Genomic DNA, 26,498 nt, shown 5'->3' on the forward strand with positions numbered 1-26,498 from the left:
CTGTAAAATGACACGTTAAGATAATCGAGAAATCTGAATACGGACTGGGTGTCAGAAAATATTAAGGAATTACTGTTACTTTTGATAGATGCGATCATGGCATTGTGTGTGTGTGTGTGTATGTGTGTTTGAACCCTTATTTCTTAGAGAAGCTTACTGAAGTAACAATGAGTGGAATAAAAGGATGGCTGGAATTTAAAAAAAATACTCCCCCCAAAACTTAAAATTATAATTATATACATGTAAAACTATATTTCTATATCTATAGATACAGATATAGATATGCATCTATCTATCTATCTGGGAGTGTAGACACAGTAAGACTGGCAAATGGTAATGGTAATTACATTGAAGCTGGTGCAGCAGTGCGCTGGGAAGCAAGCGTACCAGCTCCGGAAAGCTGAGTATCAATGACTTTGTGAGCAGGTCATTAAACCACTGGCAGCTTAGAATTGGTCATGGTGGGGATATTTACACCACAGAAATCAGCAAATGCTATAAGCCAGGGCTTTTGCAGCAACAAACCACTTCAGTTGGATAATAGATCATAGGAGTTGGTTAATAATATGGAGGCTTATTACACCTAATTTGGTGTAAAATTGAAAATGTCAATAATAATTCAGTTTTGAAAAAAATCCAACGACTTCCCCAGACATTGAAGACATTCTGCAACTTGGTTCCAGCCTAATTTGTAACTTTTTCTCCACTCCAAGTCCCCAGAACATTCCCAAGCATCTCCACCCTTGTTTTGGATTCTGTCCCACTTCTCCGGCCCTGGAATGGGTACACCACCTCACTATCACTATCTTGGCCCAGGTACAATGACATCTCTACCTGGAAGACTTCCAATCATGCTCTATATAGATACATTTTCTCCTTCTCCTGAATTCTGAAACAATTTAACCTGTAGTTCTGTAATGGTAGAAGAAACCCTGAATTCACTGTGTGTGGCATGCGTCACGCTAGGCTACTTTCACAACATTGTCCCATTTGATCCTTACAACTATCTGTGAGATAAGCGACACAACTTTTTTGTTTGATAAGGAAAAACGAGAACTAAAGACATAAGGTAACTGTGCCAGGGTCACAGAGCTGGTATCAGTGGCAGAACATTACAGGATTGACGGATTCTGGGGAAGCGTCTGCACAGCAGGGAGCCCCACATAAAGGTCTCCATGGGTGCCTTTGAATAAAATGGCAACTCGGTGACAGAAAGCCATTTTCTCAATACTGAAAAATGTCTTCCTGTGGGTCCTCATATACTTTCTCCTCCCCTCTCCCATTACCATGTACCCTTGGCCATAAGAGCAATGAACACTTGGCAAGTTCCTTAAAAATGGCTACCTCCGGCAGGACAACTATTACACTTGCCCCCAGAAGATCCTATCACAAGACACACGGGAAGTAAAACTCCATTTTTCCCAAAATGAGTATGTTCCTCTCCTGTGAGACAATGGGGAGTCTGTAAAGTAGGTGAGAACCAAGTGCTTTAGTGGCCTTTCTCCTCTGGGGGAATGAGTCTTTTCAAGGTCACTTTCCCAGCACCAAGGCTGGACAGGTGAAACCCTGCGTCTGAGTGTGGGACTCATGCTGTGATCATTTCTTCACCACATTCCCCACCCGGGCTCTTGTAAGTGTGCGCACCAGTACCCATGGGCACATTCACATGGATGATGACTACAAACAATAACAAGGCTTCACATTGGGATACTTGGGTGGCTCAGTCGGTTAAGTGGTTATCTCTTCGTTTTGCCTCTGGTCATGACCTCATGGTCATGGGACTGAGCCCTGCGTCAGGCTCCATGCTCAGTGAGGAGTCTGCTTGAGGATTCTCTCTCTTTCCCTCTGCCCCTTCCCTCTCCCCTCTCAAATAAATAAATCTTTAAAAAGAAGAAGAAGATGATCCTGCAGGAGCCAAGAAACAAAGAACTAACTGCCAAGAAGCCTTGGATGGCACCTGTATCCTAGACGAGGGCAATGGATTCAGCATTTGCCTTGGATTGCTCCTGGAGATCTCAGCTCGCAAAGATAATGCAACGTCTAGCAATGGGTAGTGGTAAACATACAATGCAGCCAGCAAGCAGACAAAAATGGCCAGCTGCTAGAAGATTCTTCAGTTGACATGGAAAGCATGCAAAGAAGGTAACAAAAAACATATAAAATTTGATATCACATTTTACAAAATCCAATGAGATGCATATATATTGATGTACAACAAAGACCGCAAGATTATACCCCAAAGTATCATTTTCTAGATCTCTGGGGTGAAGTAAGAGGAGATTTTTTTATGTTTTTCTGTACTTCCCAGATTTCTTTTTTTTTTAAAGTTATATTTTTTAATAGTGTCCATCACTGCACAGGTTACAATTTTTTTTTCCCCAGGGTGAGAACGTTTAAGACCTAGTCTCTTGGCAACTTTCAAATATACAGTATTACTAACTATAGTTGCCAGGCTGTTCTTTAAATCTCTAAGACTTATTTATTTTATAACTGGAAGTTTGTACCTTTTGACTCCCTTCACACATTCCAAAATTTCTACAGTGAATACTTACAGCTTTTATACTGGGGGGAAGGGGGCACGGGGGTAAAAAAGTTAAGAAGAATGGAGAAGAAAGCATATGATTGGTGGATTTTACTAATGGGAATAAGATACCTGCTTTTTTTCGCACGGGGTTAGAGAGGGATGATCGCACAAAGGGGATGAGGGTCCTCATTTGCAACCATCCAAAGACAAGAAGAAAAGGAGACTCACTGTGTCTGCTCCTTCAAAAGGCAAAACTAATAAGAGAACAAAAACTAAAGATGTGTTTTGGGTTTGGGAACCAAATGGAAGAGGAGGACCTGGAGGGTTTAGAGGTGAATTCCAGAAGCTTTTCCACCTGCGCCTTTAAAACCTGCTGAGAATAGCCACCTGTCAGCCCCGGCTTGACTCTGGGAGATGGCTCTCCCCTGTGCGGTACAGAGGCCAAGTGCACCAGCCCAGGGAAAACACTCACTGCTATTCCACCACCCTTGGAAGCTCAGCATCTGCCCTCAGGCTCGTCCTTGGAAGTAATGTGCCTATTTCCAGGAATGAACATGTAGTCTTTACAAACCAGTAATCATGGACAGAAAGACAGATAGTCACTTCCTATCTACCTACCCTCCTCTCCTCTCTGTGGATACAGAAAGTACAGAGGACAGAGAGACACAACAGTCTAATGCAAGACAGTTGTTGCTCCACACTTTCAAAGCTGGGGACCGTCAAAGATTTGTGAGGACATTGTGACTCTTTTCCCTAAGCGGCTGCGGCAGGAACAGGCAGCGAGGAAAAGAAAACCCTTTAGATGCACTTGATAAGTGTGCATCCTGTGAAAGCTGAAGACCCGACTGCAGTGATCCCGGGGGATGCAGGGGCTCCTCTGGGTCTCAGTGAGCTCCCTCCACCGGCCGCCCTGCAAAAGTCCACCACACTTCCTGGAAGGGAATGTGTCCGTGAATTACTGTGGACCTCAGGATGCATGGAGCTCTGTTTCATCTGAAACTAAAAAGAGGAAAATAACAACAGACGCCAACAATTTGGAGCAGTGGGGCTGAGAGAAGGCAGTCCATACCGGGTGGGCAACAATTTCCTTAACAATTCTGCTTCTGTTCAGAAAAGCACCTAAAAGGGTGGTTGACCCGAGACACATCCGGGCCTTTTTGATTTAGGAGTAACAGTGGAGAATTAACTTTGATCTGGGCATTACGCTCTGGCCACAAGATTCCCAGGGCTTCCCGGTCTCGGGAACATGTATCCTGAGGAGTGAAAAATATGCATTTATGTCTCCTGCCTCAGGGGAATGACACACAAATGGAATAATGTGGAAAGGTCAGACAGAAGCAGGGGAGTAAGCCGTCTGCACCAGCTACCGTGGGGTTATCTCTTTCTAGCGTCATGGCCTCAAATGCGATGGACGCACCCCAGCTAGATCTAAACTTTTCCTTCCCTTAACAATTCGCTTTAAATCTAGTATCTAGAAATGTGGCTCAACAGACATGGCAAGAACATGACCACCTCAGAAAGAATCGACGCCAAAACCATATGTGCACACAGACAAACACACATACACAAACACACTTATACACCCCTTCTTCAAACTCAGTCTCTACCATGTGCCTTTTCAAGCCACAAAACACCAACCACACAAGCTTTTTTTTCCTCTTTTTTTGTTATAAATTTTAGGGTGAAAATGAATCTTTTGCTAGGATTCCCTGCCTGTGAGTGTAGCTGTGGACGGGGGTATGGGTCAATGTTGATTTTCTTATGTTTTTTTTTTTTGTTTTTTTTTTTTTTTTGGTCACGTTCCCTTAGCTCACCTGCAAAATACGGCTCAATGTTAGTTTTCTCAAGTTTTTTTTTGGTCACGTTCCCTTAGCTCACCTGCAAATTGGTGTGAATAAGTGATTATCAGTTGCCAGCAGTTGCCCGAAGGCTTGCTGGCTATCTGTTTTTAAAACCTTGTTGCATCAACAATGGATCAACAGGGTGGACAGAAGGACACCACACCCTAAACCAGTGCAGGGCCTCATCTTTGACTCTCACCCTTGGAGCCGTTTGTTTTGTTCATTCTCTTTCTCAAACCCTTTACTTTCCACTCTCTGTTCGTGTCCCCAGCTCTCCATGTGATCTGGGGCCATTTCTTACCAGGACTCCGGTCCTCTGTGCCCCTGCAGTATAAGGGGACACAGAGGATGTACCCCACATAGGATAGAGAGGGCATGGTAAGCTCTTGGATGTGAAACAGATTTAAAGAAGAAAACTTTGCCAAATACATGGAATTCTTGCTGTTAAAAAATGACTTGGCTTTGTCCCAGAAGGTGTCGGCCATGAGATGGTATCTCCTCAGAGAGGAATGGAACAATGGGAGCCTTAGGGCAGGCACTGGGTTGGAAAGGTGACAGAGAGGTTCATATTGAAAGAGGGACAGGGTCAGTGTGGAGGACCACAGCTGTCTCTCTTGGGATTACCTCTCTTTGTATACATGCTCCATCTCCACTGGGGTGTGTGGGGAACACAGGGACCTCTGTGTGTCTGCTGTGTATTTGTGTGTCTGTGTGGAAATGCTGACATGTTCCTGCACTGACAGTAGTCCCCTTCCAAAGACAGGGAGGGTGATTTCCCATCTTTACCAACACCAAGGAGGTCCTCAGAGAGCCCTTGCCTGCTCGCTCCCATGACCTCCAAACAGCATTCCAGCCAGAGACAATGGCAAAACACAACCAGCTGCCTGTGGGAGACTCTCAGATTAACCTGGTGCCACAGCTTGTCTTTAAGTCCTTTGCACACAAAGAGTTTGGAAATGTAAGTATAGTATCTCCAAAAAGAGAAATACAGGGAGAAGTCCAGCCCCAGCCCCCCGCCCCTTGGGTTTGCATCTTCCTCTGCTAGGCTGCCACCACCATGCATCCATTATAGCCATCTTGGCCTTCACTACCCCCCGCCAACTATAAAATATTGAGAAACAGCAGAAATAAGTGGATTTGTTCGCGAAGACAGGAGGGAGAAGCTGGAAGGAGAGGGCAAGCCACCAGGCCATTGTCAAGGTTGACAGTGTCAGACTGTCAGAGAAACTGGAGCTCCATTATGGGGGTTTCTGCCCTGGCCCCTGCTTCTTTCGCTCACGACCCAACTATGGGGCATTTCACTCTCCCAAGCTTCACAAAAGCATCAGTGGACTTACCTGTGGCTGAAATCCTTTGAGGTCGCTGGCTGCAAGGTCATTGGCTGTGAGGAGCTGGAAAAGAACAAAGGAGTCTTCCTGAGTGATACTTTTCCAAGTCTGCACACAGTATCCCCAGGACCACTGATCGGCAATGGACTCACCACTGCCCAGATCTGGAGCTTGGGAAGCATAATTGCAAAAAGCAAACATGGTATTTCCAGGCTAGGAAACTCGACCCAACAGCCTTCTCATCTTGTGTCCACCACACCTCTGACTTGATCTCCCTCTCCTGCCCTCTCTCTATGTGCCACCAATTCTACGAATGGTCTTAAATTATAGATCAGGGACTATGTGTCGACGTCAGCAGGTCCATAGGCTTCTGAAATTGTGCACGAATTTATAGATGCATAACACTTCCTTAGGAAGAGGATCCCTGACTTTCTTCCTACTATCCAAGTAGTCTGTGATACCAAAGCTAAAGATACAGTTACAGACCATCTCCTTGGGAGGGCTGCTTTTTCCTCTTCTTCTCCCTCTTCCCCTCCCCTCTACTCGGCACCTCCCCTTTCTTCTCCTTCTCCTCCTCCCCTTCCTTCTTTTTTTTCTTCTTCTTCAATTGGACCAGTAAAAATAACCCTTCCCTTTGCCCACCTGCATGTAACTCAGTTTCCCTTCATCATATATTACCTTTGATCTTACATACTATTTAGGTGTTCACAGCTTATGCCTCAAACTGTCATGTACAATATTGGAAGATAAGAGTCACGTTTAGATATTTTCTGGGTCTCTGTGTTTAATCAATATTAAAGGGTCAAGTTCATGTTTTGATATTTTTGCATCCTCTTCAGAAAGCACTAGATAGAAGCGTACAGTTAATTACTAAAATAATCACATTCTTTATTGTTGCTCAAAAATGCTGGGAAATTGTAGGATCAAGAGAAAAAGGGCAGATGCTTATTTTGATTCAAGGAGTGTGACTGCTAGCTTTGTTAGGCCTGGAGAGCGTTTGCGAAAAATAGGAAAGATTTCATGTTTGTTGTAACAATATTTTGTTTGGTTCAAGAAAGAGAGGGAGTCACACTGGGCTCCAGTGCCTCCAGCCTTCAGGAAAGCTCAACGGGGCTGTTCAGCTTCTTTACATCACTTTGCCAAAAATGATACAGGAAGTGGTGCTAACTCCGGCACAGAGCTGAAATGAGGTGGAGAATGGGTACGCTATACCTCTGTCCTCACACCCAGGCCTGACGGCTAGGCTCCCCAGGCTACAGCTGCCCAGAGAAGGTGGCATTCGTCGTGACAGCCAGCCAGTCCGTTTGGCCCCTCTGTTTGTTACAAAACAGCCAAGCAACAAGCCATGAGGGCACTTGACTAGTCACTGAGTACCAAACTGAATCGTAAGACAGTCCCCGTCTTTAAGGAACCTGCAGTTGCATTGAGGACTAGATACGTGTATGTCAGTGCGAGTAGAGGGTCGAGTAGAGTAGAAGCATCAAACCGTGCGTGCACAGAGCAGGAGAGGTCAGGGAGTGAGGGTGGGGGGCCGCCGAAAGAAGACGAGCTTGAACTGAGTCTTGCAAGTAGAAAGGGAGCAGGATAAGGCAGTTCAGGTGAGGCAGCTATAGAATCAAGACATGGACAAGGGATGTGCCCGCCCTGACCGAGCTCCCCCGGCATCAGCCACGGCACGCGTTAAGGAGGAAATTAGGAGACACTGAGGGTTGAGGATGGCGGCGGTGTCTAGCGGAGTGGTTGCTGCTTCCCATGGTTTCTCTTTTTTAACCTAACAACTGCCACATGAGATAGACAGCAGCTCCACTTTACGGATGGGAAAACTGAGACTTCATGGGGGATAAATAGTATTTTCTAGGTCACACAGGTAGAACTTGTATTTGGGATTTAAATCCAAAACTGTATTTTCCCAAAGCTCATCCTCTCTTCTATACAACGATGCCTCGCGACGATGGCATGCTGGAGATAATTTGTTGGGGTGCCATGTGTAGCAAAAAAGGGTGAGTGCTACTTTCTTAGTCAATGAGCCACAGGTAGTAACATAAGGCATGCTGCTGTGAATGACCATTATTTGACCCTTCTTCCAGACATTATTTCATTTCACTGGCAATGACCGTCTACTCTTCAGATCTTGACAATGCCGTCTAGGTCTCTAACTTGAGCTGAGCAAAGGTTAGGATGGAGTGGAGAGGAGGAACAGAAAAGTCAGAGGGAGGTTTGAGCATGGGAGTGACCTTTGCAAGGGCAGAGCCACCAACATGTGTTAGCATATAGGACCAAATGTCGAATTCTCCAGGCCTTGGGAATCCAGCAGGCAGGCGTCTTTCTCCCCACCCCGCCCCCCCCCCCCAACCCCGACCCTTAACAGAGTTCACCAGATAGAGAGAAGGTGTGAGACAGAACATCGACTTCCTCCTAGTTCTGAGACGCTTCATCTGGAAATCAACCACAAGCATGTTCAAGGCATCTCAACATATGCACTTTTCCCTCGTGTCAGCGGTTTTGGGATTGAGAACTTGCCAGATCCATCTGTCTGGATATAGAGACACGGCATCTTTGGTTATTACTTGTTACGTCCCTAGCTCAACAAAATTAGGATCTATCTATCCTACCTTCCTGGAAGTCTTATAACCTCTTCCCTTCTCTTAAAGGAAACCAGATGCATGCAATTTACTTCTTAATGATTTAAGGGGTCTGTTTTATGCTGTCATGTGTATTTTTTTTATTTCTTCACCTAACAAGACCATGCCCAACAAGACCGTGATTTATATCGTATGTAACTTCTGCATTCCTCAAAGTGATGAGGAGTCTAGACAGGTGATTAGGCAATAAATACCTGTTGGCCAAATGACTTAAAAGGAAAGTGGGGAATATTGTCAACCCAGAGGTGAGAGCGAGAATGGCCCAGTTGCTGAGCCTGGAGAGCAGAAGTGTGAGAGGGCTTGTGACACCCTTCAAGTCGACAAGAGGAAATGGCACTCAGTATCTAGAGCATTTCCTGTATGAAGTAGGCACTCAGATAATTTGAATGAATTAATTAACTTACACGATGAGAGCAAGCTCTTCTCTTGCCGCTGTATTTATGTGTGACTATTGGTGTACACTTCAGTGTAGGTGTCAAAGGTTAAATTGAAGGAAAGACAGGATGAAAGAGGAAGAGGTTGAGCAGTGAAGCAACCCACTACCACAGGGAGAGGGGGAGCTCCCCTTCCTGAGGATGAAACAGTACAATGGGCCCAGGGCCGTTTAGATGTGTTAGCTTAGCCAAGGTGAGTTTCGGGAAGGCGGTGAGGAGCTGTCAGGTGTGGTTATCAGGTAACTTCTAGAAGTCCTGAATTCCTTACCTTGGGAGATTCTGAACTACTTCCCTCACAGTCTAGCATACTTCAGGTGTTATCTGACCTGGGAAAGAGCGAAAGGCAAACCTCGTGACCTCCTCCTTCAAGGGTTCCTGAATAAGGGTGTGTGGAAGTCTGCTTCTCCCCAGCACCCGGTGAGAACCCCCTGCCGGCCTGGCTCCTGGCTTCTACCTTTGCTCCAACCAAACATATGAGCTCTTGGGCCAAACACCGACCTTGCTCCTTGACCGCTCCCCTTTACACAGCTGATTATTTCCTAAATGTCTACACCTTCTGCACCCAGGAAGAGGAGAGGGCTGGCCCTTGGCACTGAATGACTGTGCTCAGATGGGGCTTGGAAATACAGGACGGCGGGGGGGCCGCCTGGGTGGCTCAGTGGGTTAAAGCCTCTGCCTTCGGCTCAGGTCATGATCCCAGGGTTCTGGGATTGAGTCCTGCATCGGGCTCTCTGCTCAGCAGGGAGCCTGCTTCTTCACCACCCCCCATCTCTACCTGCCTCTGCCTACTTGTGATCTCTCTCTCTGTCAAATAAATAAATAAAAATCTTAAAAAAAAAAAAAAAAAGGAAATACAAGACGGGAAGTCCTCCTGTATTCTGCAATCACAGCCCACCTAGATCTGGACCCCCAAAGAGTTTCAGGACCTGAAGGAGACAGTTGAAGTTCTCTGGGTGGATGAGAAAACTCACCGTGTCCCCAGCGCCGTCAGGAGCCACCTCTCCCCGGGAACTGGAGCGAGGGCAGGTCATGGAGCCAGAGAGCCCCCACCATGTCCACCTCTCCCTCCCTTCAACCGCGGCAGCTCTGCTCTTTCACATACACAAATTAATCTGGAATCAAACGTTCTGTCCCTAGAACAAATTTAAACCTTCCGGACTAAGTTCTTATTTTGCAGAAGTTGATAAGCGACTTCTCAAGATCCCAGGGCTAGTTAACCTAGTCATCCCCGGCTGAGGCCTCTAACATCCAGTCCCTCTGCAAGAACCCCTAACCCCAGACAGAGCGGGCTACCTGCCTGCCTCCATGCTGAAAGTGAGATAACATGTGCGCACAGTACAGGGGAAACTGAGGCCTGGGCAAGAAGACACGAGCGTGTCTCTCCACAAAGCCACTGCCCTGAAAAGCACTGATCCCAGACCCTCCCCAAACCAGCCCCCTCCTCGGAGATGGCCTCATTCTGTCCCCCTGGAGAAAAGCTCCCTGCCCAGAGCAGTCCGGCTGTGCAGGGAGCGATCCATGACAGGGAGGCAGAGAGGGAGGAAAATGCAATCTGCATGGCTCTGGGGACTTCAATCAGGCTGAAGTTAATGAAAAGGATCCTGCCTTTTCCCAGGACTGCTAAATGTCTGCACCGCTCCCAGCGAGAGGGTTGAGCGGGTGTTGGGGGAGAAGGGCAGACAGAATTACATTTAAAAGGCAAAGGAAAGAGAAAATTCTTTCATCTCCCTGGTGGAGTGGGCAGTGCTCCTGGGGCCCTGTCTCAGACCATTCTCATTCCTGACACGTCTTGCTGTTCTCTGGAACAGTCCACATTCAAAATATTAGGATGATGACCCTGCTTTCCATTTTTGAGGAGCTGCATTTTCTCTCTTGGCACAGATGTTGTGGGTTTTTTTTTTTTTTGTTTTTTTTTTTTTTGTCTCTCCAAGCCTGAGCGGTGGGGGCTAAGGAGCAGAGAGGAGGACCAAGGAAGCTGTAGGGCCCTAAGAAGGCAAGAGTCTCTTCACCTCCTGCTTCCACCACCCAGCTCTCTGCATGGGGGGGGGGGGGGGTGTTCCCTTTGCTTCCCTCACCATCCATCTAGCTGCAGCCCCAGTACCACCTTGTGCCCTCTAGGGCCGCCCCTCAAGCCCTTCCCCCTGCTAACATCTACAGCATCCAAAGCTTCCCTCAGAGGAGGACAGGAGGCAGCTCCCCCTCTCCCTATGCCTGCCTTCCCAGGAACGTCACTTCCCTCTCCTGGCCCCTCGCCAAAAGGACACATCTCATCTGGGGAGGGTGCAGCCTCATATATCCCCACCAATCCCCCAGGCGGACCTGGGTAACATGCATCTGGGAATGGGGTCACTGACACAAAAGAGGGGGATATGGGTCACCCTGGACATCTATCCAGAAGGATCTCAACCTTGCAGACATGCAGCTGGACAAACTGAAGCCCGGTTGCACTGAGGATCCTCTAGGTCATTTGCTTCCCCCCCACCCCCCAGTTCCTCCCTTGTGGGCCAGAGAAATAAACGATGGCCTGGGAGATGGACAGACGGATAGACGGATGGGCGGACGATGCTTGCATGCATGGACGCATGGGCAGAGAGATAAAAGAACAGAGCAAAGATGGCTTTGGGGAAATAAATGCTTCATTTTAAAATTATGTTTAAATATACCAACCTTTCATTAAGTAAAACATCTACTTAAGGAATGCCTGTGTGGCTCAGTCTGTTAAGCATCTGACTCTTGATTTCAGTGAAGGTCATGATCTCAGGGTCCTGAGATGGAGCCCCATGTTGGACTCTACTCAGCGGGGCGTCTGCTGGAGATTCTCTCTCCCTCGCCTTCTGCCCCTCCCCCCACTCCCTTGCTCTCTCTCTCAAAGAAAAAAAAAAACAACCTCTACTTAACCGCCTTTACACACACACATTCAACCTGTTCCCCTTTCCTATTTTATAGGAAGTGGATCTTTTTCTCCCCCTTTACTTTGTGAAGTGTCACCTGCTTCCTCCTTTGTCTGTAGGATGGAAACTGAACCCCAACCCAACCCAGCCCCTCTGCGCACACAATTCAGGACAGCCTCTGTCCTAGCAGGCTGGGACAAACACCCAGGCAAATGTGTTATGAGGGTGTCAGAAACCAACTAGCCCCACTCTCTAACTTGGCAAAAGGAAACTGAGGCTCAGAAAGATTGCGAGTCACCCAATGGATAACGTGGAACAAAACCAGCTCTGTGTATGCAACTGAGAGAAAGTCTCAGATGCCCTCACACGAAGGACCGGGAGACTCTGAAAGGGCTGGGGAGCGCCGCAAGGTGAGTCACGGTTAAGACAGAAAAAAAGGAAAGAAGGTGAAGGTGATTTCCACGAAGCAGCAGGCTCCGGAAGCACCCACCAGCAGTGAGCCCACGGCTCCACGGGGACCACAGAAGAAAACGTGGAAAGTGGAAAAGGGAGGTGAAACGGAACCATCAGGTTGCCTCTCCCCATGGGGCCGATGAACTGCCACTGCTGTACAAAAGGCCATTTGCTAGACTCGGAGGAGGAAGACTCATGTCCCAGCCTGGTCCCAGCTCAACGCATGATGGGGGATCTGTCATGGGCTCACACTTCACCTGTCCGGGTCTTCTTTTACTGCCTATAGATGAATGCTATGCTCTCTCTGGCCCTATGCTTCCAGCAGCCCAAAGTGTCCTTATCTTAGGGATGAAAAAGAGATGGAGCAGACTGTCTCTGGTTTCTTCCCTCTTCTCTTTCCTAGCAACTCTCCCTGCAAGACACATCCTTCAACTGTCTGGAAGAATCCCTAATCAGAAGGACGGAAGGAAAGGTGGTGGGATGGTCTCGTATCCCTCTTCACTACTGGACCGCTGTGCAAACAGGAACTTAGGCAGATGGTCATCGGACTGCTACATGGGTTCCTCATCCCAGTAAGCCTGCAGTCACCTCCACATTCGAGCTCCAGGTAAACAACCTTACGATTCCAAAAGCATTAGTCTACCTGCCAAGACATTTGGGGTGTGTGGCATGGAAACCACACAGCTGGCTTCCCATCAGCCTAAGAAGCAAGCAACACACTGAAAGCTGCCATCTTGGTCTGGCTGATGGTCCCTTTGCTAAAAGCCCTCAGCCCTCAGCCCTCATGGAATTTTAAAGGTTGAACCTGAAACCACTGACAGCTCCAGGCTTAGCTATGGAATCCCTGCCCAAAGAGCAATAAGGATGACTAATAATAACTGAATATAATGCCAAGCAGGCCTGGTCTTGATTTCTTATTTATTTTTCTTAATGATGGGGTTCTAACATTTACAGGTGAGATGTCTAACAAAATCCCCTAGGTACGCGGCCAAAAGAGCTTACTCTTTTTTTTTTTTAATTCCATGCATAACCTTGCACATAGAGCCTATGTTCTAATGGTGGTATGTGTATTTGGTTCTTGTCCAAGTTATAACTATTTGCACTTCTGAGTGGGAATGTGTTTAATCCTTCTTCTTGTAGATCAGAGCCATAACCACAGACACCTAATGACAGAAGAGGACCCTAATGCCCTAATCTAGAACTCCCTGAGACAATGAGTCTTATTTTATGTTACTTCAAACTGGTGAACTTGTAGAAGCTTGTCCCACCCTTTTTGAAATTCCCATTAGAATTGTTTTTAAACACCTTGTTCCTCAGACCAGGAAAAACAGATGTCGTGGAGACCATTTTGTGTGGCGTTGGGTGGGAAGTTTACAAAGGTCAACCTGATAGAACTTGGTGACACATGACATGGGTGTTCATAGCCCCATTTCTTAAGGATTTTGGTAAAGTGTAGAGGTTAAGTCATTTCTGAAGGTAACAACCCGCAGAAGGTAGAACGTCTGTGGAACCTCGTTTGGCTGACTCATGTTCTTTCTCACTCCATCTTAAGGCTCTGAGCCCTGCTCTTTGGGGAATGTGTGTTATCAGAGGTTCCATCTCATCCTCTGCGATGCTGACACCTCAAAGAGAACCATGCAAAACAAACTTGGAGAACAGTGCTTCTCCAAGTGTACCCCGAGGAGCCCCAGATTCCACAGAAGCGTCCCGGGACTATGCGCTGGTGACGGATGGGAGCTGAGGTGGGGCGTGCCAACCCCTCACCCACTTCATCGGGGGCAGCACAACCTCCACTGGCATTTCATATTGGACTTCCACGCTAAGATGATTTAGAGCTTTGTAAGAAAGAAATTTTGAAAACTCTTATCTTAAAAGAGAAGGCCCTTAGATAGGGGAACGCACCATTCACGGCGCTAACAGAACATACCTGGGGAAAAGAGAATTAACCTTTAGAACTCATTTTAAGAACACATTAGACCTCATTTTAGGAACTCAGCCTTTAATACTTGCCATGAGTTACTCATCAGGAAAATGTGTTCTCTTCCTTTCTTTATGCTCTCTGCCGGCAGTGATGTCTGCTGTCTTCATCTAAAGTTCCGCAAGCTACATGCTTAAGAAAGCATAACTAATTTACCAGGAAAGGAAGGAGCTAAAGATATGCCGCTTCTCAGGAACACAATCTGGGCTGTAGGTCCTTCCCTTTGAACGAAATGAAGAAATCACATCGCAAGCCTCTGTGGGCTGTTTGCAAAGTCCGTAGAAGGCCAGTAACGGAGGTTCCCTTCACTGAACATAACGCCAGGCGAGGCTGGGTGCTGAGGCAGGGAGGGAATCCACCCCTGTCTCCTTCTCATCATTCGCTGAGTTTCTGCTTAGAACTGACCAGATGATCTGCTCGCTTGGCTCTAAAACTAGTATTAAAGCTTTCAAACGCGTCTCCTTGGCGAATCCCAGGAAATTGATTTACACCCCTGGGCTCACTCGCAGCAGAGAATGGAAAAGTCAGAAGGTGCTTGCTTCAGAGAGGGTCTGAGCACTAGAATCAAAAGCTCTTCTCCTCAGCTCAGTGTAGCCAATTTGGCTGAGAATCAGGGTCCCTCGGGCCAAATCTGGAGCAATTAATCGCGGTTACAGGTGAGTATCTGAAAGGGAAACCGTCAAGCAGGACCCAGGGATGGCTGAACCTCGTAGATGCGAGCAGCCACAGCTTCTGCAAGCCCCAGGTAAAGTGGAAGGATCGGCTCCAGAAAGCCTACCCTGAGCTCCTGGGAATTATAATGTGAGAAATCATTCATTTTTCAAGACCCACTTTTGCCTGTGATTGTACCAAGTAGATGCTTCAGCTCTATTATCCCTCCTCATGTTCACGCTACCAATACAGGGCAGAGCTGTTTTCAACAGTTAACAGTTGAGCAAACTGAGGCTCAAACTGGTTAAATCATTCATGGTTTTGGAGGCAAAAAGTGGCCGAACTGGAATGTGATAATGACTCCGAATCATGACAAGGCCAGTCCCCCGCCTGAGGCATACGTGACCCCCTTCAGGCATCCCTGCATGGATTGGTGCCTTCTCTGTTCCTATCATGCCCAGTAGGCATCCAGGGACATTAGCATGGACAGCTGTGCCCCAAATAATCTGCCACGCGGGTACCATGAACCCTGGGTAGCCTCACAGCACAGGCATCTAAGGTAATGGCCTACTGTCTTGATCTTCCTCTCAAATGTCTCTGAACTCAAGATGACATTTTCTCCATGTATTTGGGTTCTTTCCAAACTTCCTTTTGTGGTTGAGTTCTAGCTTTAGAGCATTGTGGTCTGAAAATATGCAGGGAATGATCCCAATCTTTTGATACCGGTTGAGTCCTGATTTAGGACCGAGGATGTGATCTATTCTGGAGAATGTACCATGTGCACTAGAGAAGAATGTGTATTCTGTTGCTTTGGGATGAAATATTCTGAATATATCTGTGATGTCCATCTGGTCCAGTGTGTCATTTAAGGCCTTTATTTCCTTGCTGATCTTTTGCTTGGATGACCTGTCCATTTCAGTGAGGGGAATATTAAAGTCCCCTACTATTATTGTATTGTTGTTTATGTGTTTCTTTGATTTTGTTATTAATTGGTTTATATAGTTGGCTGCTCCCACGTTGGGGGCATAGATATTTAAAATTGTTAAATCTTCTTGTTGGACAGACCCTTTGAGTATGATATAGTGTCCTTCCTCATCTCTTATTACAGTCTTTGGCTTAAAATCTAATTGATCTGATATAAGGATTGCCACTCCTGCTTTCTTCTGATGTCCATTAGCATGGTAAATTCTTTTCCACCCCCTCACTTTAAATCTGGAGGTGTCTTCGGGCTTAAAATGTGTTTCTTGGAGGCAACATATAGATGGGTTTTGTTTTTTTATCCATTCTGATACCCTGTGTCTTTTGACAGGGGCATTTAGCCCATTCACATTCAGGGTAACTATTGAGAGATATGAATTTAGTGCCATTGTATTGCCTGTAAGGTGACTGTTACTGTATATGGTCTCTGTTCCTTTCTGATCTACCACTTGTAGGCTCTCTCTTTGCTTAGAGGACCCCTTTCAATATTTCCTGTAAAGATGACATTTTCAAAGGAACTTTTTGTTCCTGAATTCTGTCTGACCAAGAGTCTGCCCCGTACACTTCCACCGCCACAAACACTGTTCCTTATCATGTGCATCCTCTCTTCCTAACCAGGCTTATACACTTTCCCCACCCCCTCCTTTCTCTCCTCCTTTCCTTCTCCCTTTCCAGCTAAGAAGGGCATGCCAGGGTCCAGGCACCATCACAGATGCTGGGAATCCCCATGAACTCATCAATGCTTTCCAGGGATCAGCTCATATCACTACACTTTCTCAAGAACCTCATGACTATGTCCATCTTAAGAATGAGAGAGCGGAAACTTAGCCATGTGAAATAACTTATTTAAAGTTGCAAGACAGTAATCGACAGATCTGGAGAGTCTGCTCAATTCCAATTGAGACTACTCCATACGTGCGGTGCTGCCAACAGTCTAGATGCTGTCGTGGGTCCCCTCCTGCCATCTAGAAAAGATCTCTGTCTTTTAGGGATGCCAACTAAGACACAAGGAGGCAGGTGTTTGGGGGGGGGGGCAAGATAACCAAAGCAGTAATGAGAAGGGGATAGTTGCATTCCAAGGAAGAATAATATCATCATGGTCACATAGGTGGGCACTTTCAATAACACACAAAAATGGGAAATCCCAAGTATTCCACCTCTGCTAGGCATGAAGCATGGCTTATGTCCTCCTTGAATGCAGCAGAGCACGAGGACCAGGAGGAAGAAGTCGTCCGGGCAGTTTTGCACCTGACAGAATGATGGAGCTGGACAGCAGGTACAATTTTCAGGGGAGACAGACAACCATCTTTTTCAAAGGTAAGAGAAGTGAAACCAGAGTTCTTCCTCTTTTGCAAGAAACAACCTTCACAAACTAAAATTTGAAAGACAGTCTTTGTTTACCAAATACCTCTGCTTACAGTTTTCATCTGAAAGATGAGTTAGCTTTTTTGTTTTGTTTTGTTTTGTTTACTTTTTAGTACACATGCTGCTAAAGTGAGCACTAGTTAAGTATTTTTAAAGAAGATCTGGTTATTTGCTTCTTCACTTTACCTAAGCCACGTGAAACATGGCCGTTTATATGCTTTGCTTTTGGTGGAAATGACAATCTCTTTGAGCTGCCATCTGAAACCTGTTTGCACAACCAGTGTGCAATTTCTTTCACAAATGGCCCTGCTTTTGCATTAGTGTTACAGCCCTAAGAGTGCTGAGTCCTCATTTGGTCCTACCACTCCCTGGGATCAGAGTTCTTGGAGGACGGAGATACCTGGCTGTTTCCAGAGTGGTTCTTCACCATTGGCCATAGGCTACAGGGTCTCCCACAGCTTCTAAAGATGACCCCTGATATATTTAGCTAGCAGAGCATCTTCAGAAAATGGGATGCGAATCCCCAGTGTGATGACCTTGAAGGAGGTATGGTCCCGTGGCACACATGCCCTGGTACTTTGGTAAAAATCTGTCCCTCTTGTATTTTATACAGGACTTCTGGAAACGTTTGGCTGTTTCCTGGGGCATGTGTCTGTTTGTGTTTTGTGCAGTCCTGCCTTGACTATGGGTTGCTAAAAAATGGTCCCTTGGGATTTCATTTTCAAGAATAAGACGACTGTTTGACAGAGGTGTTTGGAAAATGGAGGTTTCCCTTTTGTCAAAGCGGCCCCGGCAAATGCGGATTCTATCTACCCACACCTCTTCTGCAAATAAGGTATCCTTTAAATTGTTCTCCCCCAAGTCTCATGTGTGCCTGATTCCCAACCCACTCATTTTGGGACAAACTTGCCCCTAATTTCTGGCTGGCTCGGTTGGAGATGCCTCTCTACACGTTGCCCACTGAGAATGCACAAAATGAATGAACAACACAGATGCTGCATCAGTGGGACAGGACGTGGCTGCTAACTCAGTCTGAGACCCTTAGTAATCTTAGGTCCAAGCCACGTATTTATAGCACAAACATAAAGGGTCTACCACAGAGTCTGGCAACGATCACTTCTGCAGCCATATTTGGCAATTCACAGGTAGTGGGACCCCAGTGCAAATCACATCTCCACCTGGTTCTTAGCCCTCCCCACCTCTGACATGAGGAGCTCTGCCAGCCTGTGTGTCGGGGAAAGGCCATGGGGGGACCCACTAGTTGCCCTGGCCATTATCTCGCTTCATACATACTATCTATCACTATCTATCACCCTTCGGGGTGGGATATCACAGAACATGGTAGAGCAGTTGCATGATAAGAAGTAAGGCTCCTGGCAGCACTGAGGAGTTAGTGAAGCCTAAGTGTGTCTTTAGAAGAATGTATACCTTCCCTCCCTCACTGGCCTCTTGCTTCTCTCCACATCCCTTCCTACTTAAGCCTGGGTTCAGGGAAGTACCCACTATCAATCAGGTGTGTCGTAATCACCGTGTGACTGGGCTCAGGATAGCTATTGGCTGTGTTTCACTTTTAACCAGGCAAGAAAAATTGGGAGTCTGCATGTCTTTGGATAGAGAGAAATTCCAGATCTAAGGAATTTGAGAGAGGCCCAGCATTTGGAGGGCAAAGGACCCATTGGGACCTGGGAACTATATGAAGCAAGGATGACTCTGTGGTAGACGAGGGACAAGAGGGGAGGGAGGCCCTAACTCGCTGGGCCTAGCGGCTCATCCCTGTAAAGCTATAGCAAAGGCTGAATCATGTGGATGCCAGGGCCCCGTCTCTTCAGCACCCTACAGCTTTCCTTGACCTCATGAGATATTAACAGGAATCTCAATTCTGAGACACACAGCTTCTTTCCACATAAAATGGAAGAGTTTGACAACGGGGCTGTCTTTTAATTATTTACTCTGTAATCGACTAGGTGAGACATGGCTGGGATTCTTCATAGCCCAGCCCAGGGAACATTGCCCTATTTCAACATATAAAGTGTTTTTATTATAACAAGAAGGAAGCACGAGATGGATAAAATAAATACTTTTACGCCCTAGACCTAAAAACGTTTCAAAGGATGATCTCGCTTAATCATCCCAACAGCAAAACAGAGAGGGACAGAAAACTATCCCGCTTGTTTGACAGATGGAGGAAATGAGGCAAAAAAATCGGTCAGTGATTTGCCCAGGGCCATGTTCTTGGCTGTAGAAGTCTTAGTGTGGAAGGGATCTTGGGGCGTGAGTATCCAGACCTCCCTCCAAAGCAGGAATCCCCTTCTCGAACTTCTCCGACAGATGGACACCCAGCTTGAACACTTCAGAGGAAGTGGCATTGCTATTTTCGTGCCACAGCAAGAGCCTAGAGCATGCTCTACCTTTATTCTGTTGAAATATGCCTCACTGAAACTCAGCCCCAGAGTCCTGAGAACAGAAACTAACGGCGTGTTGTTTTTAAAACCATCATGATCTTCCTGTCAGGCAGAGAATGTGAACCCCATTTTACAGATGAGGAAACAGACGGACTCATCAACTTACTCCAGACTGCACATCCTAACTTAGAGCCACCTATCAAACCAAACGATTTGGTGTTGGTTCCCCTTTCTCCTGCATTCTCCAGCTTTGCACACGTACACACCCATGCTCCAGTATGCTCAGTCCTCCAGTCATGAGCCGTCCTGGATGTTTCTGGTTCCAGGTATCAGACCTGTACATCTCTAGGTGGAATGTCCCAAGTGCTTCCAACTCTCCTTCTCTGTAAATGGTTCCCAGTGTCATTGCCATGTAGTTATAAATGCCCCCTCTTAAAAATGCACCCCATATCAGAGGGAGGAGTAATTGTTACTCATCAGTCTTGTGCTGACAAATCTTTAATAACTGACTCTCGGAAGGTAGCAAAACCCGAGTGTACGGCATCTGCCAATAAACTCCCATAGTGTAAGCTCTCCTGCTGTTTCAAGCTACCAACCTGAAGAGACTGATTGCAGAGCTGGGAACACATGTCCCCAGGTGGTTCGTGCCACCAGGAGCTGGCTCCATCAGCACACCCCTGCTGTACTCGTGGGCCTACCTGCTAAAGACCACCGACAGCTGGACTGGAACCCAGGCCAGGGGACTTGCATGACACAGCCCAACAAGCTTAGGAATTAATATGTCCTCTGTGTAAATCTCGCTGAGCAGCAGGCTTGGCTACTGAAAGGAATAAATGTGAAAGATGCCAATATTCATCCAATAAATTCATGCAATAAATATTTATTTTTCTAGGAACTGGGGCCATAATAATGACAATAAAAAATCAAGTCCTTGCTTTCAATGAGGCAGACGATAAAGTAAAATGGTAACAATAGGAATACTAATAATGATGTAAGCTGTCGATTTTAATAAAAGATGAAAAAGAAGAAAGGCCATGGGGGATGGAGAAGTAGGGATGAAGTTAGAAAGTGAGCCATGGGCTATTTGGGAGAAGAGCAGTCCAAACAGAGGAAACATAGGGGCGCCTGGGTGGCTTAGCAGGTTAAGCCTCTGCCTTTGGCTCAGGTCATGATCTCAGGGTCCTGGGATCTAGTCCCGCATCAGGCTCTCTGCTCAGCAGGGAGCCTGCTTCCCTTCCTCTCTCTCTGCCTGCCATTCTGCCTACTTGTGATCTCTCTCTGTCAAATAAGTAAATAAAAAATTTAAAAAATCTTCAAACAGAGGAAACATGATGTGGACAGTTACTGACATGAACATGTGCTCCCCGTCCTGGCAAAAGAGCAAGGAGGCCCGTGTAGCTAGAGCAGAGCAGGCAGGGGGAACAGTGGTTAGCAGTGAGCGTTGAGTCGAGCTACAGAGCCATTAAGTATTAATCCCAATGTTTAGGACACAGTCCCTTACTCTAAATGGCCTGGGCAAGTCACTGGAGAAGCCCAGGCACTGGACATGGTCTGAGTTCCCCGGGAAGCTGTTCCCTTGGCTGCTGCGTGGAGAACGGGCTCCAGTATTTGCTGTTGGGTTAGCCATGGAGTGCGAGGGAGAGACGCACATGAAGGATGATGCCAAGGGATTTGACCTAAGAAGTTGGAAGAATGGAACGACCATTGGTTGAGACTAGGTGGGTGGTGCCGTGGGAAGGGTTGGCAGCGCGGGAGCATCCTGGCGTGGTTGGGTACGGAGAGCTTTGACACAGAACAGGAAGCACACGGGGGCTTGGTGGATGGATGAGCAGCTTGTCCTGGAACGTTAGATATGCTGAGGGTATCCTGGGCGAGGGGTTTGGGGCTCATCCGTGTGGAGGCTGTGTTGAGAAATCCACACTATGAGGAACGCCATAGAACCTGAGGCAATCACAGCTAAATGCAGTCAACGCTCCGAATCAGAACTGTGGGAATGGCACTTGGGGGAGATGGACATCAGGCTCAAAGGCCTCAAGCGGGAAAATGGCTTGCAAATCGGAATGGCCCCTACCATCTATAATGGGAGAAGAAACTAGACTGAGGTTAGGGCCCATGAATTCGAAGCCGAAGCCTGGCATTACTTAGTGTGATGACCTTGGTCCAGTCACATCCCTAGAGCTCAGTGCATTCACTTGGGAAGTGAGGATGCGGGTGAGACAGGGTATCCTGCAAGTCACACATGCCTGATGGTAGAGCAGGGTCAAGTTCAGTTAAAAGCTCTTCCCAGCAGCTTACAGCTGAGCCCCTGTTTTCTTGCCCATGAAGAGCAGGTAACATCCGGCACCTCTCAGGGAGGTGGGTGAAAAAAACAATGGCCATCAGCAGCACAGGGAGGTCGTGCTTCTGAAAGGTGGGCTGCCTCCCTCTTCCTGGGGCCTGTCAGGGGTGTGATGAGGCTCAACCTGGACCACTTCAGTGGGAGAACAGGGGCAGCGTCCTGTGCCACATCGCCAGACGGGATGGCCGGCAATGAGCTTTATACTGCTTCCTCTCCCCTACCTGCTCTCAAGCCTGTGACCTTCCAGAATCCTTCCACGTGGGAGGGCTGTGGGCGACATGGAGGGGTTGGGCCATGGCTCTGCTGTGGCTGGGTTTTTCGTGGCCACCTCAGCATGAGGCAGACTGTGTGCCTCCCTGGGTGGAGGGCAAGAGTGGGTAAGAGGTGAATGGAAACGCTGCCTCTTCTGTGGAAGCTTTTATTAGAAACAGGGGATTCCCCATGACTATTTCAAACTCAACATGAAATGCCCCAAGGTCAAATTTATTAGTGTATCTCACAGCCCTGAGAACTCTTGGCTTTGGTGCCGAATCCCTCTTATCTCCCTTCCCTCCCTTGAGCCTTGTGATGTAGCCAAAGCAGCTGTTCATACCCCCATCAGCCCCAGAGTGGGTCAATCTTATACAAAAGCAGACACACACAGGCGCTTGCTGCCTTCATGGGGCCGTTGTCAGGAACTAGATGTACTTGGGACACTCTCCAGTGAGGGGAAAGAGGAACTGAGAGAAGATTACATGGCAGAAGGACCAAGCTTGGGTGGGGCCCCACAGATCCAGAACAGGTACACATAGGCACCCGAAGAAAGGTCTGGATTTTACCTGTCTGAATTTCAAGCTTCCTTATTTCGGAAAGAGGACCCCACATTCCTGACCAGCTCACAGGATTTGTGGGAAAATAAAATGGGGGGGGGAATGAATGTCCATTGCTGTTCTACACATGAAGGGTACTGCTGAGGACATTAGTATTTCTGATATCAGAAATCATACTGTGTCCTTCATTCAGCCTTCAACAGACAGGCTTTACAGGTCTCTAACCGAGGGCTGTGCTGGTTCCTCCTGATAAATCAGGGACCACATACGGGGCTTGCTTAGGGGTGGGGGAGGAGCCACGGGACCCTTCATGGGTCTGGCTGCTCCTGAGTTGGACGTGGCCTTCTTCTCGGTGGACAGCTACTGTGTAATGGCGGCTTCACACCTTGCTTGGTGGGCGTGCCGGGGGGACAGCCTGGGCTTCCTGCAGCTGGGGTGAGGAACACGGCTCAACAAGCAGCAAGGGGCACAGCCTGCCAGGAGGCTGCAAGGGATTCCTTGAATGAAACTGAGGGCACCAGCAAGGCTAGCTGAAGGTCAGGCCTGCCTTGGTTTCCCCTGTGTCTCTGCCCCCTGCCCAGAGGTGGCCCTGAAGGAGGCGGTGGGGGAGGGGGTGGTCGGGCAGGGCCCGGGGCCCCATGCTCCCAGCCTGTGCCTGTGCATCTCATTATTGAGCGGGCCTGAATCACAGCAGCCCCGTGCAGCTGCTGTCCTGTTTAATCCATTTGTAATCAAAAGTGATTAGCATGGATGCCTCGGTGCTGAGGTTATTGTGTGTGTGTGATCAAAGCCACGGCTCCTGCCTGTGTCCCAGAGCTGCCTGCACCTGGGAGGGCATGGCAGCCCATGAGCCTGGGCCATGGGGCAGGCTTCCCCTGGCTTTCAGAAGGAGGGTGGGCTTCCTGAGCAGAACCAGGGGCAGTGAAGGCAACCTTGCCTGTGTGAGGTTCAGCAGCCTTGGGGGAAGTCCTTGGGGGAGCCCCATGGTCCAGCTTTCCCCTTTGGAGGCTGGCCTTCCCAGGCCAGAGACTTGGGGGAGCAGATGGACCCAGAGGCAGACCAAGGACAAGCAGGGCTCACTGACCATTAGTTAGACTCATGAAGGATTCTTAAACTGCCTTGTTTTGTAGGATAGGACACTGAGACCCAGAGCAAAGAACAGAGAACATGCCTGGCAGGCACTTGTGTGGTGTGTGTGTGTGTGTGTGTGTGTGTGTGTGTGTGTAGGGAAGGAATGTGACAGGGAAGGGGCCAGGACAGAAGACAGGACAAAGGACGTTGCCCCAAGCACTGCACGGCTGAGAAGGAGACCCGGCCACAGGCTGATGCCACCAGAAAAAAGCAAGTGACCTGCAAAGGAGGCAAAGCAAGAAGAGCCAAGGAATGAAGATGTTTGGGGCCTTTACTAGTTCCTGTATTTCTTCCCGTACACCAACTCCAGTAACTTTCTGTGCCATGGCTCCCTAAAAACAGTGAAATCCCAGGCCAGCCCTTCCCTCTCTTTATAAATCATGCACAAGTAAAGCCTGATATCCCACTTGTCTCTGGCAGTCCAGATTATGAATGTCATTAAGATCCAAATGAAGACTCCACTCTTTCTAGAAGCTTACCCGGGCCCCCCGACTCTGCACTCTTCCACCGCTCAGGAGACACTTAGCACGCATTGTCCCCCTAGCTCCTGGGGACAGGGGCCCTAATTCCTTGAGTGTTAGAAGAGGATGAGTGTATGAGTCGAGCTCCATCTGCCAGACTGAAGCATCCCTGGGCATCGAGCGGGCAGCACACTTCAGGACAGCCCTCTGCACCTGCTCTGGGGTGGCACAGTTCCTGAATCTTCGACAGGAGACTGGGAGCTCCTTGAAGGCAGAGCTGGATCTTTATGACCGCATCTGTGTCCGGTCAGAGCACAGTCCTTGGCTAGAGACCAGTAACGAATGTTTGCTGAGGGTGAGTTTTACACAAACGTGTATTATGACTGCATTTTGACCTGGTCCGTGAGGCTGCCTAGAGGTGCTCCATTGCCACCTAACCTTCGGCACCATTCTCAAGCAGAAGAAAAGACTGGGGGGAAGGCAGAGTGCGCCACATGCGGAAAACAAGCCAAGGAGCTGCTTTTCTACAAAAAGGTTTTCCAAGAGCAAAGAACCTGGGGGGCTCCTCTCTCCCACTGGACACACACGAAGCCACCTGGTCCTAATTAACGGTTTGCACAGAGGACCAGGGTGCACAGCAACGCTGGGTAGGACACGCATCGTGAGTTAGGGCAGATTCTAATCTCGGGGCATGGAGAAGAGTCTCTGGGAGTTAGGTGCATTTTTTAAAGATCCCCACAGGCGCCCGGGATACAAATTCCACGCTATGTCACAAATTAAGGCCACGGTTTTCACCACGGACCAAGGAGATAAAGGAACGCCCCAGATCCAACTTGCATACAACATTGAGGGGTTCCTCACACCAACAGTGATCAAGTTTGGGAGGGGAACTCTGCGTGGGAAGATCCGGAGGGAAGATCTGGAAACATTTACAACAGACCCAAATACTAAGAGGACGGATCTTTCCCTAGCCGAGTTCTTCATCATGCTGGAAGATAACCCGACTCTCCAAAAGGATCATAAACCCATAATCACCGAGTCCAGAAGAGGTGACTGATGGTCACAGCCAGCCTGTACGTGGTAAGCTCTGGTGTGTGCTGGGGGCTCCACACAGATCTCATTTATTTCTCAGTGTTTCTGAGTGGGCAACAGTTATCCCATGTTGAAGAGGAGGAATCTGTGGCTAAGTCACTTGCCCAGGACCACATGCTGGAGAGCGACTGAGCTGGGAGCTGACTTGCCTCTCAGTTCCTCTCTCTCTGCCCCTCAGCCTGTGCACTATTCCCCACGGCCTTCTGCACTGCGGGCTCAGTCCCGCTCTGGAGAGGCCGTAGCTGAGCAGAGCTGAGGCACGGTCGTGCCCAGCTCACCTCTTTGCCCACTCACACTTCAGTGCCTCACAAGACAGGCAACCGTCCCAGACCATGCCGCTGGGAGAAATGGTGGAGCATATGCAGATAGAATCCTCTCATTTTACAGATTAGTGAATTGAAGCTCTGAATGGTTAATCACCTGCTCAACACCACAATGCTGGCTGGTGACAGGCCCAGGCTTAAGAGCCAGCTCTCTGCCTCCCCTGCTCAGGGCCATCTTTGTTGCACTGAGACTAGAATGGTGGCCGGGGAACCGGGGCATTGGGGTGGCTGTCTTTTGGGCACTGGCACTGCAAGCGGGCAAAGCTCTCCTTAAAATGCCCAGAGGGAGTTTACTAATATGCTGCTGACAGGGGCGCACACGCCCCCTGCCCACCTCCGCACTTCACAGCCGATCAGTGTAGTTCTGGCCCAGGTGTCCAATTGGGACACCGCTGGTGGCATCCACAGGGCCTTTACAAAGCTGCATAGACTCCAGTGAATGCGGGAGCCTAGGGAGAGCAGGTGGAGATTCTCTCCCCTGATTTTTGAGAATCCGCAATTTCAGCTTAATTTGTAATAGATAGTGAGCGTAAAGGAACTGACAACAGGGCCATCAGCGATGCGGTTAGCAACATTTGAGACCGTGGCACTTCAATAGGACTGGAGCCAGCTGTCCATGCACAGAACGACCTTTGGCCCCATCCTTGGAGAAATGTAATTCTCTTCATGTCTCTTTCTGTCCGTGGGGAGTTAGGAGCCAGAGCTGCCAGGATAATCCAAAGGCTTCCTAATGACGACGCTCAAACAAGCAGAGACGGCACATTGTCAGAAATGTAATCTGCAACTCTTCTCGTCTTGTTTCACAGTGTTTGCGTTTTTTAAACCACCTCTTTGGGAAGAAACGAGACGGTTGGAGT

General features: G+C 48.1%; 1 protein-coding gene across 3 annotated transcripts in view; it reads right to left on the reverse strand.

Annotated features, from left to right (window-relative positions):
- The window catches only part of SETBP1 (SET binding protein 1), a 363,307-nt gene that overhangs the window by 173,800 nt on the left and 163,009 nt on the right, over nt 1-26,498 (reverse strand). For all 3 annotated transcript variants that reach the window (XM_059139956.1, XM_059139957.1, XM_059139958.1), the window contains one exon: nt 5,703-5,756. In XM_059139956.1, coding sequence (XP_058995939.1) covers nt 5,703-5,756 — 54 coding nt within the window. The remainder of the gene's footprint in view (nt 1-5,702; nt 5,757-26,498) is intronic.

Source organism: Mustela lutreola, chromosome 11, assembly GCF_030435805.1.
Source record: "Mustela lutreola isolate mMusLut2 chromosome 11, mMusLut2.pri, whole genome shotgun sequence".
NCBI lineage: Eukaryota > Metazoa > Chordata > Mammalia > Carnivora > Mustelidae > Mustela > Mustela lutreola.